At 44.0% G+C, this 20,562-nt stretch overlaps 1 protein-coding gene across 2 annotated transcripts in view; it reads right to left on the bottom strand.

Annotated features, from left to right (window-relative positions):
- LOC142587100 (uncharacterized) overlaps positions 1-19,515 on the bottom strand; it is a 64,666-nt gene extending 45,151 nt beyond the window's left edge. The window contains exon 1 of one of the 2 annotated variants that reach the window (XM_075697988.1): positions 19,202-19,515. In XM_075697988.1, coding sequence (XP_075554103.1) covers positions 19,202-19,396 — 195 coding nt within the window. In that variant the 5' untranslated portion in view covers positions 19,397-19,515. The remainder of the gene's footprint in view (positions 1-19,201) is intronic. The other variant, XM_075697987.1, reaches the window with a different exon arrangement.
- Positions 19,516-20,562: the final 1,047 nt, after the last annotated feature.

Raw genomic sequence — 20,562 nt, 5'->3', positions numbered from 1 at the left:
GTATGGAACAATATTACAACATAACTTAGACGAAGATGCAAACTGGAAGGGGCCGTGGCCTTAAATTGCATCCGAAAACTAACAGCCGAATCATTCCAAGCCGATCACAAAGTAGCAGTTGAGGAAAAAGGGGCATGAAACAGAACCAGATGGAAAAATAGCTGGTGGTTACGAATTTTAACTGGAAGAAAGCCGAAGAGAAATTTGCTAAAAGCACAGCCACAGGGTTAGACGAGGTCACCGTTAGGCTGATTAATGAACTAGGACCAAAAAGTAAGGAACCTCTGTTGAAAGCGCGAGAAAGAAGCCTAAAGGATAGATGAATACCTAACAGTTGGCGACGATGTAGAATGAGTTTAATTGGGGGAGAAAGATGGAATTCACTCGTATAGACCATTGACCATTACATTCGTAATGTAAAGGGTAGCAACGCAGGCAATTAAGTTAAACCTGCACGCATGAGCAGAGAATAATCGAGTTTTGGGAGAACTTCAGAATGGCTTCAGCATAGGTAGGCGTTTGAATCATAATCTACTCGTCGTTACTCAGTGTATCGAAATGTCAAGAGTAGAAAATAGACTGTTATATATTGCCTTTATAGACATTACAGGAGCGCATGACAACGCCGAACGTAACGTTTTGAGGGATATACTGGAAAGGGAAGGCGTAGGCTACGATTGTCTACAGCTTTTCGGAGAGATTTACTTGGAGAATACCACTTGCGTTGAATCAGAAGGGACGAGTAGCGAAGAGAAAGTTGATATAAACAACGGACTGAGGCAGGGGTGCCCTTTATCCCCACTGCTGTTTGTGATGTACATAGTGAGGTTGGAAAGGTCGTTAGAAAGAACTAATAGAGGCTTTAATCTCTCATACAAACAGGCGGGTACAGTAGTAGAGCAGCAGCTTCCAGGTTTGTTTCATGCGGATGACATTGCATTGCTAGCTAACAACCAGTGATATGCAATGTCTGGCTATTATCTATTGACTGGAAGGTAATAACTTAGGCCTGAAACTTAGTGTTAAAAATCAAGTGTTATGGTATTAAATGAAAACAGCGAACTGATAGTGACAATACAAGGCTAGCAAATACCTCGCTTAAAAGAATATAAATTCCTTGGTTCATGAATAAACGAAGGTAATAGATACATGAAAACATGGGAAAAACAATAACAGCAAATAGCAAGACAAATGCGGCCCTAATGAAACACAGAACGCTATGGGAATACAATAGGTACGAGGTGCTCCGGGGTAAGTGGATAGGTGTAATAGTTCCAGGACTTGCGGTTGTTTGCTTGAAATCAGTGGTATAATCAGTACTCGATGGCAACGAAAGGTCAGTGGGACGCCTCGCGTTCGGCGCTCACCGGAAGACTACAAATGAAGCTATGCAGGGTGATAAGGGCGAGACAAGTTTTGAAGTGAGGGAACCTCGCCGTAAAATTAATTATGAAGAACAACTAAATGGGCTGGGAGAGTGTTCAGGTATTTGTAGAGGAACAACATTGATTTACAGTGGAGGAAAAGAACTAGGAACTTATCAGCAAGTATGCAGCCTGTACGGCGAGCAACACAGGAACAAAGAAGCTCATGCAGAAAGTCAGAGAGGTTGATATAATCGCATGGGTGACGGTAATGGAAAAGAAACCTGCCATGGGTAACTACTTAAGAGGAAAAAAACGAAATCAGGAAGGAAACAATTTATGATAGCGCAAAGGGAAGCTCATTGCCTTTCGAAGCGAGATCGGGATGTTTTAGAACACATACCTTTAAAGCGAGACATAAGAAGGAAGAAGAAGCATTTGTTTGCTGCGGTAAAACTAGGGAAATGATGGAGCCTGTTGTATTAGAAGGTGAAAATATTTTTCTAGTGGTCGATTTTGGAATCACTGGCCGCCTTGAACCCTGGCATTCAGTGAGAACAAAGGGAAAGTAAACATGTCCGCAATATAGAATAATAAAGGATTGGTAGTAGAAAAGTACGGAAACGACCAACGGAGGCGTACAAAAGTAAAGTTCAAAATTGGGATTCAGAAACTTTGGTTATAGGAATTATTCGTTGTTTTTTTCTTTCCTAACATCGGTAGGACATTAGGCACTAAAGTAGCCCAAGCTTGGTGGAGAAACCCACCAACCTGTTGCAAAGGGGACACTCATAATGTCCATCCATCCATCCGTCCATCCATCCATCCATCCATGCATTGATTCATCGTAAAACCACAATTTGCTATGTGACCTGGTGAGGGGCCCTTTATGGGTTATTTTCCATGTACACAGAACTAAATACAACGGGCTGAGAAAAAAAAACCTACGGACGCCTTAAACAGTTCTCAACCTCGTATAACAACTTTTATAAAAGCACAGAGAATGAAAACACGAATTTCGCACGTTTTACTAAATCTTTGAAAGTCTATGCAACTCCTTTAATGGTGAGCTGCTCCAAAAATAACGTAATGTTATTAGGTAATTAAGTAATTAAAATTACAACATCTGGACCCCAGACATCTTGCGGCAAAACATGACACTTTTACAAACATAAAATGTTTAGAGGCGAAAATAACAAACAAGGATTTCAGAGTCTTCGCAACAATTCCTTCAAAAATAAATAACAGGTGGGCATGGCATTCCTCCTAAATATCAAAACTCGACGGTACGGATTCCTTCAACAGACGAAGTAGGCTATATTCTAACAATTGGTGACCTTTAGCCTTAAGGCACACCTGCACCTTCCCGAATTCCATCCTTGTTGATTTTGCAATCTATGTCGTTATGGTCATGTATAAGGACTTTTTTGTTTTTAATTTGAAAGTATTCCTTGTATAATCTGTACCTTTTAAAGTTATTTATTCTTCGTATGCCATGCATTTTAACAGCTGCGGTGCATGTTCAGCAGACAGAAGGCTGAATATCACGCGCAAGGTTTTTTTAGTGTTGAGGAGCTGGAGCAGGTTGCTGTGCGGTGTTGTACCCCGACAAAGTACCTATAATTTCATTGGAATAAAAACATATATTTGTATAATAGTACAGCTTGACTGATTCACGAAGCGTGTAACGGTTTCTTCATGTGCCCGTTAAACGCCAGTTAGTCTAAAAGCATTTCACAAGAGGAATTTGTTTTGTCCACATTTACCTAATTTACCTGTGGGTGTCATGGGCTCCTAAGTTTCAGAGTACTGTGTGAAGGTGATGTGTCAATGTAAGTAAGACGACTGAACTTAGCTGCAGCGAAATTTCATTCAACGCGAAAATACCTTCACTATATCTGATGTTTAGTATAAGGAGACACGCTGATATTCGCAAAAAAAATTTAGTTCGGTCTATGTGAATGAAAACGCAGAGTTTTGCAGGATATTTACATAAGCGGTCTGTACTCTTTGATCGCGTAATGTATATTTGACAACAGGTATTTCTACTGTATCAAATGACTTTTCGTAATCCATGAAAGCCATCTAGAGAGTCTGATTGTACTCGGCGGATTTCTCGATTACCTTATTATAGACATGGATGTGATTCATTGTAGAATACCCATTCCTGAAGCCAGCCTGTTCCCTGGGTTCGCTGAAGTCCAGTGTTGAACTTATTGTATTGCAAATTATCTTGATGAATATTTTATACTATAACAGAAGAAAGCTCATCGGCCTATAAGCTTTCAACTTTGTAACGTCTCCCTTTTTGCGGATTAGTATAATATTTGCATTCTTCCAGTTTTGGGGGATCCGTGCAGTCAATAGACACTTTCTATAGAGAGACGCCTGTTCTCCATGCATTATGTCGTCTCCGTCTTTGATTAAATCGACTGTTATTTATTGCATCTTCTCCTGCCGCTCTTCCCCGTTTCATGTCTTGCAAAGCCCTTGTGACTTCATCGTTCGTTATAGTAAAAGACTCTGCAACCTTTTCACTACTGCTTCGAATGGAGGAATCGTGGCTCCTCTGGTGCTGCACAGGTCAGTAAAGAATTCTTCCATTTCCTTTACTTTACTTTCGAGATTTCTGATGATATTGCCCTGCTTATCTTTCAGTGCATATATCTTAGTTTGTCCTATGCCAAGTTTCCTCCTCAATTTCAGGCTGCGTCCATTTTTTACGGCACTTCAGTCTTTCTCATGTTATAATTTCGAATATCCCTTATTTTAGCGTTCTTGATCAGTTTTGACAGTTCCGCTAATTCTATGTTATCTCTTGAGTTGGGAACATTCATTCTTTGTGGTTTCTTTATTAGGTCCTTTGTTATTTGGGAGAGCTTGCCTACTGATTGCCTTGGTGACTTGCCTCCCACTTCAGTGGCTACCTCTGAAGCCAGTATGGTTACGGGTCATTCAATACCTCTTTGTCATCGTCATCTATCTTTTCATCTCTCTTTCCTTTTGTATATTTGTTTGCAACTACCCGGCTGAATTTGTCTGCTTTTAGGATTACTGCATTTATGTTCACCTGTGTCTTATTGACCAATTTCGCTCTTTCTCTCTTCAAATTCAGGTGAATTCTAGCCCTCACTAACCTGACATCACTGCACTTTACCCTTTAGAACTTCTACATCCTGCACTATGTTGGAATCGGTAGAAAGTAGGAAGTGAATATAATTTCTTGTTTCACCATTAGGGCTTTTCCAGGTCCACCTACTGTTCCTACGCTTCCTGAAAGAGGTGTTCATTATTCGCAGGTTATTCCTTATTGCGAATTCTACCAGCATCTCTCCTCTAGCGTTCCTAAAATTGACGCCGTAGTTGCCAATTGCTTGTTCAACAGCCTGCTTTTTCCCCATTTTTATATTGAAGTCGCCAATTACGTTCTGATAGTATTACATTGCTCGGATTTTTACGGGCGAAATAGAAGACAGTCTGAACAACAAGCTTTGAAGAGCCGACGTTGCGCGTGCATTTTGTCGAAGGAAGAAACAATTCCCTAAAGCGTACACGCACTGAAAGACGTGAACTTCGCACGCTTTACGCGGACGCTCTCGATTTCGTCGCAAAGCACGTCATGTGGAAGAATTGTCGCACGCGTATGCGTGCCTAAAAGATAGGGAACATGAGTGACCATAGCGTTGGCGCTTTCTTGTAAAAGCTACTGCTTGTGCTGATGCGATATTTTTCGCGGTGAATCGACATGTGGTTTAGCTTAACATTTAGCGTATGTTCCTTGCGTAGTACCTGCTGCATTTTCTATAATTGCCTATGAATAATAAACACAGTCTTCGACTGTAATGTACATTCGGCAGAAGGCCAACTGAATTGGCAGGTATGTTCTACTTGTTATTGTTTTTAGTTAAAACGTAATAGTTTGACGTAGGAAGACACCATAAGATAAAACATTTTCACACACGTTACCAATAAATGGAGAACTTCAAGATTTTGTATTGTTCAAGCCAATGTGGCCGCAAGAACACTTCAATATTTTCATCCAACTTGTTGGAATGCGATGCACTATAAGTTGTAAAACTATCACTATTTTTTGTTGCGTATGCTTTTAAAAAGTTTTCAAATATTTAAAAATTTTAACTAATCTTTCAGCGACCAGACATTGCGGGCACATTGAACACAAGTGTTTATCCACTTAAAAGCAGCACTCACCTGCAAAAGACACTTCTGTGTAACTAAGCGTTTTCATAGCTTTGTGTGTTTACACGTTCGAGCTTACGCCGCAGATGCTCCAGCAGAATTCCACCTCAATGCTTGCTTTCATTCCAATAAACCCTAACATTTTCTTTTGTTTGATTTTTTCTTGCACCTGTAGCTGCAGATCTCTGCCTTTTCAATCCTCTCTTTGCCAAAGCAAGTGAGACAGATAACAAAGAAAAGGCTTGGCTTAATGCCAACTGCACTCATACGAGCACGCCATGCTGAATTTCGATAAATTTTGACTTGGAATGCACGTGTGGTGTAACAGCACATAGGAATTTAAATAATGCAACGCAGAACTCAACAACAACATCAACATCAACATCAACAAATTCCCCCGTCGACTCAATACACAACAGCAGCCAATATTGCAAAGAAGGGGTAAGGCATGCAGACACGGACACACGAGGAGAGAAGTGGCCAACACGAACGCCGACGTTCATGCTGTCCACTTCTTTCTTCTTGTGTCCATGTCTGCACGCCTTACCCCTTTTTTGCATTATGAATTATTACCAACTAGGTCAGCTTTTTGTCGTTATAAGGAGCCGATATATTATGAAAACTCGCAGTTGAAACGAACAAAGTGAAAGATTTTGCTTATATAAAGCTTGTAAATATGCGAGCCATATCAGGCAGGATAATCTACAAACATAAACAGCGCCTTTATAAATTGTAAAATACAACTCGTGCAAGTATTTAGGGAATTGAAGCAGCCGGCCGCGCTAACTGTTGCCCTAGCCCGTTTCTGAGTCGAACTTTTCGACGCTTAAGCTCAAGGTTTCGGTCAATTTACTCAAGGGCAGCCATTAAAACTCTATACTCGTTCGGCTGCAACTAATGTATACTGCGAGAAGATTTCATCCACCTAAACTTGTATGGTAATTAATGACTTACTCCTGCCCGCGCGTACTTGGCTATGTACTAGGCACCCCTTTTCTCTTGGTTCCCTGAACGCATGCAGGAAGGTGCGTTCAGGGGGGAGAGGAAAGGAGAAAGGAGAGGAGAGGTGCGTTCAGGGGGGAGAGGGCAGGAAGGGGGGAGAGGAAAAATTAAAAGATGAATGTTAAAGGTGCAACGGAAAGTTGAATACTCTACACTACCACTTTACTTGTGAAATACTGTTGTTTTAAGTGTTCACCCCAAACCATATCAAAGTGCAGCCTTTATTTTCGTCCCTCTCTGAGGCCGGCGTTTAAAGAAACAGGTGGTCCTCTCAACGAATCAATAAGCGGTGTGCAGTGCCCATAGCAACCTGAGCGTCTTTGCTACCCACCGCGGTTTCTCCGAGTTACAGCATTGCGTTCGCGCCCACAAGGTCGTGAGTCTGATCCTAGCAGCCTCTATTAAATAGGTCCCAAATGAAAAGTAAAAAAAAAGAAAACGCATGTGCATCATGTAGTGCGTCGGCGGTAAAGTGCACCAAGTTAGATGGACGCGTGTTCCCACTGCTGCGTACTTCATGTGGTGGTTATGGGACGCATCAGCGCACAAATTGTGCCCTTAAGGTGACCGATGCTGCTGTTTAGAGATTGGCATGTCACGGGCAGACATCACATTCGTCATTCTCAATGATTTAATTGTTTGACAAGGGTGGCTTTTGAGAAGGTACAACTGTGCTTGTTTCAATTTAACGCATGCCACAGAATTTGTAGTACAATCAGTATACAGAGTTCCGTGCAAAGCCTTACTATTTTCATTTAAAAGGAAATAAGGGGAGCACGAGGGTGGTGAAGAAGATGGACCCATCACAACGTGCATTGTCGCACGTGAACACATTTGTTACATTTCAAAGAAGTACGTCGTAGATAAGCATATATAGTGTAAAGATGCAACAAGTATTGGATCAATAATCGTGACTTCACAGTGGCTGCAGGTGCATTAACAAATGTTGAATTACTGCAACGGTGAATTAAATCGAACTTCTTGAGAGAAAGAGTTGTGGAAAGTCCATTTAAAGCCCGGCCATGCCGCTTGAAATATAATTTCAACAAATAAATTTCAGCAAGCGAGCTTTCGATCCTTATTTAGGAATGGAAGTTTGATATATTTTTTTAAGCGCAGGCTCTTAGGCACCCTTGCCCTCTGCGAGCGTAGGCGTCGGCGTAACCGAGCGAACGAGCGCAGCGAAGGACGAAAGCGAACGTGGAGTGGAGCGGGGGATGAAAGAAACGAGGGAGAAAGCGGAAGAGAAGCATGCAGCGGAATCATCAGTCGGAAAGCGGAGGAGGTTACCACGAAAGCGTGAGAAGAAAAGCGCGTTGCGGCGGTGATGGCTACAAGATGGCGCCAGAGTAGCATGTGTCGTCCGGGAGGCCTCTCGGTGGCGGGATCTGTGAAGCGCGCCCAAGCGTCACCCACGCGCTAGATCTTGCAATCTCCAGCTTAGCGAGGCAGTCGCTCCACACCTCGATCCATTTGCAAATGGCCGCAGGAGACACATTTTCATGCCAGTCAATATATCGCCAAATGAAAACACATATAGAGCTGCACCTAAATTTCGCATTAGGCAGTATCGTAATCGTCGGAAATTTAAAAAAAACGCTTTGGCCAAATAGACAACGGTAACATAGTGGAACATAATGGACAAGGTCAATAGTGGACATCTTGGTTTGGTGGTAATGCTTAACAAACGCCACTCTTCTGTACAAGTGAGTGCGGTAAATTCCGAGTGTTTTCCGGTACCATCCTTTCAGATTTCATTACATTTTTCGTAGCACATGTCTTTGGTGCTGGACACTTCAACTCAAACAATAACGTAAAGCACACTAACCAGTATCAATAAACCTGTCCTTGCTATTTACTGCCAAAAATTTCCAATGGCAATGGCTCAAACAATATTAGTTTCGCGCGCTATAGCCTCTGTTCGACTGTTATTACTGCATTGTTTATTTTCAACAACGCCGCATATTGCTCAATGTACATTAAACTGTACTCCAGGTTTAACTCAAAATTTCTCGCTTACAATAACCTTGTTTTCTGTTTCACGATGTTTGCTTCCATGTTGATATCAAGAATCTGCAGCAGAAATATTTCTTGCTCTGCAGAGCAGAAAAGAAATGATTTTACTCGAATCCACATTACACATTCAAGTCGAAGCTTTTTCTAGATCCGAGCCTTCATATAGGTCCTTCAGCATGCTGATGATCCCCCGTTCCGACCCTTTCATTTTTGTGCACGAGCGATCACATAATAAAGTGCCATACCTTTTCATTTTACTAATTTGACATGTTGAATTACTTAGATAGCTTTATTAATCTTGGTTATATTCCTTAGATGTAAGCTTTACTGTGATTCCGTCTAGGTCAAGTTGCTCTTGGCTCTCATTTTATTATATTCCTAATTTTATATCAACACGAAATGTTACACTAGACACGTTACATGTGCACCTAGAAGTTGTACCCCTCCATAAGGTCCGTAGTAAGCTTGAATTAAACTTCGATGTGATAACACGGAGTATGCTAACTGCACAACCGAATTATATCTTTAGAAATCTGCTACCTGCGCTGGTCATTTGTTTCTGACATAGTTTCGTGGTGTTTTATACATATCGTAGCAGCCCTCAATCTTTTTTAACACTTCTCCCACTTCACATGAAGCAAAGTTCTTGTAAAGCTTGGGGATGTTCCTCAATATATAAATTCCTTCTTTAAAGGGCGGATTTTCTTCGACAGCCTTGTTGCGGGCAAATAAAGCGTTTCGTAAAATAGCAATAACTTTGGAGAGGTAATGCCAACAATTTTCATGCACACCGACGCTAACTATGGATCATTTCGTTTACACTGCACAGAGCCACCGAGCACATTCAGACGCTGTCACAAATATTGAAAATAGCGCGATATCAACCGTGACAGTGTCTAGTCATCTGACCAACTAGCCACCTAGTCTAACCATCTGACCATCTAAAGCCAAAGCATGACTCGGCAGTACGCTGCATGCTCTCCTACACTATATCCATCAACGAAATATACGTTTTATATTCGTAGAAATAGAAGAAAAGTTATATAAGTGCTTATGCTCACAGGAATTTCTTCGCGTTGGCTGGTGCTATCACACTGAAAACCAGTGGTTATATAATGCGAAAGTGCTGTTTGGAGTGCTGTTTAGAGAGATCAAGTGTTCGTTGTTTGCTTGTACAGTCGTGACGTATGAGTTATGACCTATGAAATGAAATAACCTTCTATTGTCTTGTCAATCACTACTATCGCATACAAAAAAACTGAATACAATGATATTCTAACGCCCGCTGAGTAGGAGTGAACAATTTTAAGTATGTTTAAAAAGGTTGAAAATCGCAGATGTTTCGTGGTATTAAGCACAGCCATCGCGTACAGACTGTTTCATGACTTCACCAATGGAAATGTTTGCGTAGAGCACTCCCCTTGTCTAGCGAGATACTAAAGAGACAAATGGGAGGCGTCGATGCGGAGATGGAGAGAAAGTGAAAATAAACTACAGAAGAAATACGAAGCCAGTGATTACCCCGTTCTGACAAACTCTGAATACTGAAACCTCCTGTCACACGCCCTTACCAAAAGAACCTTTTCGTTAGATATTGAACAAATTTCATGCGTTTGGCTTCGAGGGTATTCTTCCTGTGTCTTCCGTGAACCTCTTCAGAAATCGTCAAATATATTTATTGGTAAACGGGTTACCAAGGGTGCGATTTAATCTGATTTAAATTCGATAGTGATGCAAGCAGATATATCGAGTGGAGGACAACATGTCGGCATCCATCTAAAGAGGTGGTCGAGTGTACAAAAAAAAAAAAGATGACAAGTGCATCGCTCGCTGGGATAGAGCGGGCCCACAAGGTGGAGCTGTCCGCAGCAGAGACGCCCACAATGTCTTTGACGAGAAAGAACCTGCGCGTCAGCGCGCATTCCACATCGCGCGGATCAAAATAAACGTATATGGCGTGGAGACGTGCAGGTGCCCGTCAGAATTTATACTTGTATGAATGCACTTTTTTAGTACATCCTAAGTAAACGGTGAGGCACGGTATTGGAGTACCTGCAGCTTGCGCTTCGCACCTGGGGCAAGATGCACAAGTCAAATGCGGATATAGGGATGATAAAGTGCTTGTGGGAGACATTATTACGGAAAAATCAACGTCACTAACTCCAGATCATGATAATTCAAGATTACACCACAACAACATAAACATTTGTTTGTAAGCATGTATGCGAAACATATCGAGCAATATACGGGAAGATAAAAATCTGTGACCGTTGTGAAGATTAGCATAATAAACGTATTCTATGCCTCGAAATGCCCATAATGAAGCAAACCCATTGTGAGCAATACTTTATAGAAACGAATACACTGTTCAGTGAGATCAGCTGATCTGTCGCAGTACTTCTCGCCAACTCTGGCTGTTAGCTTCCAGTAAATCTCCTCATCGCTTCCCCGTTATTGTGTACGAGACTGATCTAACTTTTGAGAACAGTAGCAGCGAATCTGACAGTTGGCCTGCCAAGCACAGCTTGTCGCAATACAACTCGTACAAGTGGCTAGACGTACAAACGGTGGCTTTGAAATATAGATTAACACTGTTGTAAAAATTTCAGTGCTTAACTTAGCGTTGAAGTGTAACAGAGGCTTGAAACTTAGGCGAGGGTGAGAAAGGGGGCGGTTGCATTTTCAAGACATTGAAAGCATGATTAAATGTTGCTACTTTCTGACATATTACTGCAAGCTGTTTTTCGCCTTATAAAATTTCAGTGCTTAACGTGCTCTCTAATATAGAACTTTTATTATTCAAGAAGCAAATATAAACTCGAAGGAAACAGCAAGTAGAAGCTTGCAATATTGAGCGTCAGGTTTTGTTTTGCTTGCCGTGTCAAACTTATTGTTTTTCTGGGCTGTGTAAAAAGACTCTTAGTTGTGCCACGCAAAGCACAATGATATTGGGTGAAAAAGTAATGTACTCTTCAAGAACACTTAGCAGTTCTGCAAGATTAGATGAGTCATAAAGGTATTTTCAAGTAAAAGATTCCATGCAGTGTCAGGAATATTGTGCGGCGCGTTTTACATTAGCGCATTTTCTCATACGCTCGCTTTGTGCCTTTCCGGCAAATCAGCAAAACATTTTAAGGCCACCTACCTGTCCGAAACGAGCAACCCAGGTCGTAAACGGGACTCTGGATTACAATGTGTCTCGTAGACAAACCAAGGGCCAGATTCTTATAACCACGATTCGATTTTTAGAGAAGCTACAATTGCATTTGTACAAGCCGCGTCCATTCTGAAATATTTCATTCTGAAGGACTTCAGTGGAGCTTCCTTGATGCTCCCTTACTCTAAGGCTGCTCTAAACTACCCTCATGGTTCCGTCCTTCGGTTTCTTTTTTTTTTGCGATAACAATTATATGGAGACTCCAGGTGCATTTACACCACCATTATCACCGTCAGAGTCATAATGATGTCCCGTATGAGGGAGGGCCAACATGGTGGCTCGATATCGCGCGCACAAAGGAGGAAGGCGGGGAGGAAGCGCTCCATCTTGCTTCACGCGGGAGGCACCGGGGGGCGTTGAAGTCTGGTGGCGCCTGCGTGTGGCGCGACTGAGCGCTTCCGCGTGAGCCCTATCTTGAAAGCGATCTACGATGGCGATAGGGTCTATCCACGCCGAGGGCTGATAGCTTTGTGTGCGCAGCGTTCTTGCCGCTTGTATTCATATGAGTGGCAGCACAACGGTCTATACGCCCGCTTGCTGCTGACGTACTTCCTCACGCCAGCGTTTTGACAACGAGTGTCCGCGGTTATCGAGTGGGATGTGTTCAGGTTTGCCTGTGCACACATGGTACTGTGTTTGCGTATTTAGTTAGTAAGCGAATGGTTAGAAGCTTATACTGCTGATAAAACTACTGCCCTTACTGCGGATAGCGGTCCAATAATGTGCGATCAAAATGGATGCTTCCTCTTTCGGGTGAAAGTGCTGCCTGTTTTTCTTAGCAAAGCTAGTGCATGTGCTGCTCTGCTGTGAAGGAGTATTCTCGACGGCTTACAGGCAGACGAGAAGAAAACAGTGGCCCGAAATTGGGCGGGTGGCCACGCCCCCATATCAAAGTTAGAATTCCAAGAAAGCTATGTATATGGCCTTCAAGATGACAGTTAAAAGCTCTTTTCCTCCCGCGCCGCAGAATCTGAATACCATGTTGATTTAAAACAGTGAGGCTCTTCTAAAGCCTATATCAACAAGAAAATTGAGAAGCAATCTAAGAACACGGCGCCACTGTAACCCATACATGGCAGTGCAAGCAGCAAATCAATGTAAAGCAAGTACATCTAGCAGTTCAGAACAAAAACGCTAAACAATGGAGTAGGATTATTTCGTATTTCCGAAGCGACCGGAACACCCTTTGATATGTTTCACCCTATTGCCCTCCTCACATCGCTGTTCTTGCTTCTTTGAGCATTGAACGTAAAACTGCCAAATCAAGAGCGCGTGCTTTTTTATTACTTAATGTTAAAACATTTGACGAATAACCCTTATTTCTCTGAATAGAGCTGTCCGCGTAAGTGTTATAATAAATATCGTCGAATTTAGACGCGTGGAATTCATACCCAACCTAACGCAAGGGTTCCTTTCGTGAAGACGGGTGAAGCATGGTGAAGGCTGCTTTCACAATATACTTCTTTACTCCGTGCATCCTTCGTGATAAGGACACATGAAAGGCTTTTCACATAAGGTTAGGAGGTAGAATCCTTATCATGCACTGTATCATCTTTTCGTTCTAGACCGTTACATTTCCTTTAGATTTCCGTATTAGATTTAGATTTAAATCTCGGGTACTAGGGAAAGTTGGCCGCTATTCCTATGATTGGTTCTCGATTTTTTCTTCCAGTCATCTCATCATCCTTCGTGTCATTATCAGCTGAGACCTTGATTTTAGGCTGACAACGTGTGCACGTAATTTAAGTTCCCCTACACTATCTTGAAAACGAATAAATCGGCAGAACACTTCTCAAGATGTCTGTCAATAGTATTGTGTTCAGCATTGGATGACTATTACGATAGAATGTATTGCCGCCATCGAAATTATTTATGTGAAACGTGTACTGCAACGGGACGCGTCTTTCGTGCTTCTCTAAGAACACTCGGCGCGATATAGCGGATGTGTCCCGAAGCGTGTGTGTGGCCTCTGAAATGCATGGCGCGCCAGTGCGTGTGAACGTTTAGATTTGTTCCCAAGCTTGTCCTACACCCAGTGGCCCATTCCCAGTGAGCCGAACTGGCAAAATGTTCATTGAAGAGTGGCACATTCCAATTGCATTCATGGTATGGCTCGCCAAAGCGTTGGCGTGAAAGACGTTCTTCGAAAAGCAGCACATATCCAGTGCATTTGTGGCGCAACCTGCTCAACCGTTGGGTTTGTGATCTTGAGGAACCCTCGTGAAGTGAGTTCAGATCCACCTAGCATCGGAGAAGTATCTAGGATCTCTTTCGTCATTGTTGAGCGGTACATTTGCTTTGACACTCATTGACCAGATTGTCATCGAAGACGTTCATTGCAAAGTGGCACATACCTGCTGGCACGTACTCAGCAACCTATGCAGGCATCAGAGAGGTTTAACGAAGACCAGCGCAGTCTGAGTGGCCAATATCTATTACTCCAAGTCGGCCAGAAAGAGTTTCATTCACCAGTGGTATTTAACCAGTTTCGCATCTACGGAGACAATGCAGGCGCGGATAAAGTTTGTGAAAGAGTCGCACTAATGTACACATTGCTACATGCTCAGTATTGCAAATTGGTCTAAGGAGTGGTCTCAAATTCTGTTCCCTCGGCATAGTTGCCCGATAAGCTACCCATTCGACCACGAATTACGAAGTACCCAGGTATGTTTGGAAACCGTTAAATAGAAACATATCGAACTAGCCATGGTTGTGGTTGATAATTGTGGACGCTGTTCGACGCGGCATCGCATTAATTGCGGCTGCAGAGTCGAAACTCGGCCGAACAACGTGCGTAATCTACTCTGTTATACTTTATTCTATAGATTTGTCATGTTGCTCTTCCTTCTCTCCTCCCATCCTTCCTATCTTCCGTTTCTGTGTTGCTGGCACCTCCCTTCAGACGAGTAGGCAGGCGTTGTGCCCCTTCCGGTGGCATTTGCCAGCCTGCTCGTCGCTTTCCCTTTCCTGTTAACTGTGTATATGTGTATATGTGTTCTAAAGAAACATACAATGATAATACTGGAGACGTGCGTGAAGTAACCTAGCCATGCAGCCAGTTTTACTTACTCCAATTTTATTATGATTGCAATATAATTGGAGTAAATAAAGCTGGCTGCGTGGTTCTGAACATATTTGAAAATTTTAGACCCGAAATAAAGAGGTGGGTCCCATGCTGCGCTGGCGTATTCTAGTTTGGGACGCATGATTGTTCAATAAGCTTGTGTGTTAGCGGAGGGCGAGGAATGACGCAATTTTCGAGGGCACGCGATTGACTGGCAAAAGAAGAACGGCCTAGAACGCTATTGACCTCGTTAGTTGTACAACGCGTAGGCGTGCGGCTCAGATTACCTGTTGCGATTTTTCCGAGGTAGTTGGATAGATACGTAGAAAATAATGGCGAATAAGGACACTTAGTTCTGTTACAAATATACTGGTAGAAATATATTATTAATATTTCACTTCCGTTCACACGAGCGCCGCTAGCTGAACCTTCGGTTGGCGACTGGGCGAGGGAAAACGGAGCGGAACTAGCCAAACGCGTTGAGTCGGAGCCTATCGCGAACTTGTGACGACGCTTCCTCTAACTGCCAAGGCTACCACAAAAAATGGGGTTCGCTTAAAGGCTAAGCCACATGGAGCGATTTCCCAGCAAAAAAGCGATGGCGTACGCCCTGAGGCTGGTGGCCAAGACATCGCTGTTCGCCACTGATGCCGGACGTAAGCCAGACGTGATCTTGTCAGCCGGCGGCGAGCCGCCTGCCGGAAACGGCGAACGCAGGCGGACAGCACCAACCAGTCGGGGCTTGGTTGCATCCGACTTCCAGCGGACAAAATTTGGCACGCCTAGCCGCTGCACACGTCCGCAATGGTTCACACCACAGCCGGCCGTTCGTATGAAAATTTGGCACTTAAGTTTTTAAACACGAAGGTCTCGTTTGTTCTCAAAGAAGCAGAACCACGATTACCACTGCACTGTGTGAGCAACTCGAGTGATTTTTTCGCGTTCTGCGGTTTGTTGTCTATGTGGAAAATAAATGAATTGTTTGCGTCTAGAAGCACAGCTGATTCTGTTATTTAACTGTGTAATAAATCAGGGTGCTTCAAGGAACAATGAAATCATGGCCGCCGTGGCCTGGCGGTGGCCGCCAGTTTTTCATGTCATGTGTGTGCAGCACGACGAAAGCACGCCGTCGTGTTGCCGCACTGGTGGTCACCGCCGCAAGTTCGTCGAAAAGGTTCACTCTATGTGGGTTGGCCTTAGGCTTCGCCATTAAGAGCACAAAGCTTCCCGGCAACTGCTGCTTAGGCAACAATAATATTTTCCGGGAAATGCTTGCGATAAACACTATGCACGAAAGCGAGCTTTGTGGTTTTTTTTCCTGATTTCTCCCGCACGGCCGGTGGCACCGCTGCCGCGTAAGCTTGGAAGCATAGAGAGAGGATTCAACAAGAGCGGACACTCCCATAGAACCCTGCGGCTGAATTGACTGTAGCGCATAAAGCCACTGGCGTTAATGCCTTAACCACACTTCCGGTTTAGGTTCTGGTGCGTGCGTTTTGAATGCTCGCTGGTATGCGTTACGCCGGCTGCGCTGATCGACGCGTTTTTTTCTTCTTTGTGCTCCTACACCTGCTCAACCACGTGCGCTTTTGGAGTGAAATAGTTTTATTATTATGTAAATATGACTGCGAACGATTTTTAGAAGCCTCCGTCGAACATGTGCAACGTGCAATTTCATAAAGACGCAAGACGCCTTGTCAAATGAGGAAATTTTTATTTTACTCCATATAAATGCTCGTTACGAGTTTTTTGTGCGTTCATCCAACGTTGTGGTACCAGGTAAGCAGTAGTAGTTCCCGTACGAATCTCCATCAGACGACTTCAGCTGAAAAAAGTAATTACAAGCAACCCTTCTGTGGAGCTTGTGTAATTTTCCTTTTCACTGATACGAATAATGCGTGTAGAGGCTAACCATGCGAAAGTGGTGAATGGGCGGCATTACAAACAAAAGCAGTGCTCTTTTACATACATGGCGTATAAAATACCGGACTCATCCCAAACAATAACGTACACCAAGAGAATATCCCACTTCCAGCCATTCCCCTCCTCCTGGGACTTATTTCCTGTACTTTAAGAGCTCGAATACAGGGGCTACTGCGCGTTCCCAAAAAAATTTGGCTACAATCGGCGCGACATTACGCTACGAATACACCGAGGTGGCAACAACACAGACCCTCAACCAGACCATGCTGGACGCTCGCAGAATTTCTTCTACTCTCACTAGAGACAATTGCTTGGGTGCAAAGCCTGTTTTCCGTCGTTCAGAAGACAAAATTTGCGAGTTACAAGTTCCTGGTGTTTGACCTCCTTGGCGTTATGTTTAACACGTTCTGCCGGCGCAAGCAACACACTCCCGTGTTATCACTCTTCGCAATTGGTAGTCGTGTTTTGGACATGCGTGAGTACCGTAAGAAGGTTGAAGTTGTTGCGGGGTAACAAAAATGTTCACAAACTTGTCGCAGTAAGATTCAGTGCACGCCAAACTAACTTTATCACTATGGCCGAGCAGCTTTTCACCGCGTCAGGACAGACGCTGCGAGTGTGCCTCAAGATTATCCAAAAATGGAATGAAATAATTGCACGCATTTGGGTAGTCAGAGAAAGCGTCACAAACTTGTCCCAGTAATACTGTGTACATACGAATAAACTGCGTCATACAGCCAAGCTGATTTTCGCTAACGGCGTAACAACGTACGGTGCGGCGAGCATGCCTAGTAAGTAACAAAAAAGTACCGAATATTTTCGACAATGTTGGGGGTCAGAGAAAGCGCCGCAAACTTGTCAGTGCATTAAAGCGCGAACCTGTGTCCTAGGGCCGAGCTTTTAGCTAACCGCGTCACAACGCCAGGCCTGGCCACTGCACTTGAAAAGTACCGCAAAAAAAGTAACGAAATTAGTTACAATAATGTTGGGAGTTAGTGAAAGCTGCAAAACTTGTCCCAGTAAAATTCAGTCCACGCGAAACAGCACCACAGCGTCCTGTGACACCAGCGTGCCGAAAAAACCGTGCAGAAAGTCGTTGTTTGTGTGCAGAACGTCGCGTCACACCCTTGCGCGTTTTGGGCGGTAGCGTCTGCGCAGTGAGCTAGCTTCACGCACGCGTCATTCTTCACCGCGCAAACGGGGCTCGAGGCGACAACGCGCCAAGTGGCGCTGCTTTCGCTTCTGCAAGCAACGCACATTCGGTTCGGTCCAACTCAAAGAGGCAGCAGAGAACAGTGGCATGTTTGGGTTATCGCCTATTAAAATTTTACAGTACGCCTTCAACGGCAACCCGCCGCGCTAGATAAAGATGCTTACTGCGGTAGTTTTGGCGGTGATAGGAGCTAAGGCGAGCCCGTCGGCAGCTGTCTTCTTTGCCGACGTCATCACCACACCTCTGTTCATTTTCACTGAGTATCCGTGTACAGTCACTGCGTGACAGCTGCGACTAATTGGTTGGCCGTTCTCCGCAAATCCCAAAGAGGCTAAATATATTTCGCGGTGCGCCGCATCATTAGCCGCAACCTAAATCGAGGCGCGCTTAACCGCTACGGCACAAAAGGTGATCACACTAACCGTATGGTATACGCTGAGCCACTACGGATAAAAAAAATAATTCTTATGTCCTACGTGCGAAGCCAACGATCTGATTATGAGGCAGGTCGTAGTTGGAGACTCCGTATTATTATTGACTTCCTGAAAATTTTCACGTGCATGCAATGCAAAATGCACGAGCGTTTTTGCATTCCGCTGCTTTGGAGTGTGGCCGCTGCAGGGAACGTATCCACGACCTCGAGCCCCAAATTACCACGGCGGCCGCCATAGTTACGAAATGCGTAAGCGTGAAGTGCAACACTGCCTTCCCGTGCGAGTGTGGTAAGCGTAGCACAGCTGCACACCTGCTGCACAATTATTTATCGCGGTTCTCCTAAGCTCCGTAGTGCCTGCCTAAATACCTTGAAAGGCAGCGCTCCTCTCAAGTATCGGAACGCGATAACAAGCGCTTAGACAGCCCCCGTGAGCCCCTATAAAAGATTACGCGGCCACTGTACAAAATTATCACTGCGCAGAGAAGCCGATCCATATGTTCCAATTGTGTGCTCTCATACAATTTATGGAAAGGTTATTAGACATGAACAAATAAAGGAATGCAATTTTACGCACGTGGGGCGTCGCTGCCTATTCGCCTACCATTGTTTCAAACGAAGTGATGGCGGCAGCGAGAGTTAGTATCGTGCGCTTTTGCTCCGGGGCATTGGGTTTGCTTGAAGAAAGTGAACGGCGTGCTTAACATCTCGCGCTTGTCAATGGTAAAATAGAAAAAAGAGGCTACGTGCTCAAGAAAACGAGTTTACTTACCTGTCTGCAGAAGTTCAGATGCGACTGTTTCGGGGTGCCTTCTCTCCAACAGGCATCTTGACCTCTGCCGCGCAACTCATCAAAACAACCAGGCTCGCACATCAGTCGAAGACTTGTAGCTGGGTGAGCACACGACTTCAACGGATAAACGTTCCATTTATCGTCGTTAAAGCATTTCACTAAAATGTGCGTCATGATGTCCGAAAAAAAAAAACACTTTCATCAAAAAGCAGGAGGCGTGAACCACCGCACAACTGCTACCAAGTAACTGAGTCAAAAAGCCGCTCACAGCTTCACTATCGAATCGAGTTATAAAAACCTTTCAAACACAGTTTAACGGCAGTGAAAAATCGCTAATCAATTAGCAATAATTTTTCATCCACTAACCTTCATAAATTTTTAAGGACAACCTAATTTGTAGCGCAAACAATAAATACTACTGCCAAAAAATGCTACTACGAAACTAGCAGTAACCACGTGTACTGTCGCAAAAGTGTGCGCAAAAGGAAGCTACAACGGTTGCAACCACGTGCGCGCGCACACACACACACACACCGAACGCTTCCTTGACGTTTGTAGCGCCACCTAGAAATAAAAATTACTACTATTTTTTATTTTTACAAAAGTAACGCTTTTAAAATAGTTTGTAGCGCCTTTGCAGATGACGAGGTGACAAGTAAGGTATGATAAGAGTCCGTTACCTGTATTTCTTTTATTTCCATTTGGTGTTCTTCTATTTAAGTGAACATAAAGGGACCTGCAGGCTTGGGAGAGGAAAGGACGATAGTTCGGCGAGGCTCAAATATATCGCGTGCTTCTTCCAAGGCGAGAGTCGAGAGCAGCCACAGATACAGCAACTATCTGTGATACTGTTGCGGCTGTTGCTCAATCCGAAGCCCTTTGAAGTAAATGGTTATAGCGGCTGTGCGTTGCTATCTCAAAGCGCGTTCGTTCTGTGATCTCTGGTACCACGCACATTAGATAAAAAAAACTATACTTGCTTTACGGACAGAGGGTGCGTCGCAGGAAATTCGAAGACCTCACACGTGTATGTTTGTAGCGTGTGCGCGCCTGCATCCTGCGGTTCCCACAGCGCGTCCGATGCTCGAAGGTAGCGTCCTCGCGTGTCGGCACCTGTCTTATCGCCAGCCGCGCTGCCGCCGTGTCTACATTTAGGGAACTTCACGTGCGCGTAGTCTACGTGTTTGCAAGTAAATTCCGCTTTCTGCTCCCCGAAATGTGTTCATTTTGGATCGTGCCAATGGCTATGTAATCTAGTGCATGTTAAAACGACGATGGCACTTGTACACCGGCGAAGAAATCAATCGTTATGAAGTTGGGCCGTCATGAATCTAGCCTAA

This window comes from Dermacentor variabilis, chromosome 7 (genome assembly GCF_050947875.1).
Source record: "Dermacentor variabilis isolate Ectoservices chromosome 7, ASM5094787v1, whole genome shotgun sequence".
Classification (NCBI taxonomy): Eukaryota; Metazoa; Arthropoda; class Arachnida; order Ixodida; family Ixodidae; genus Dermacentor; species Dermacentor variabilis.
This window is presented reverse-complemented; position numbering and strand designations above follow the sequence as displayed.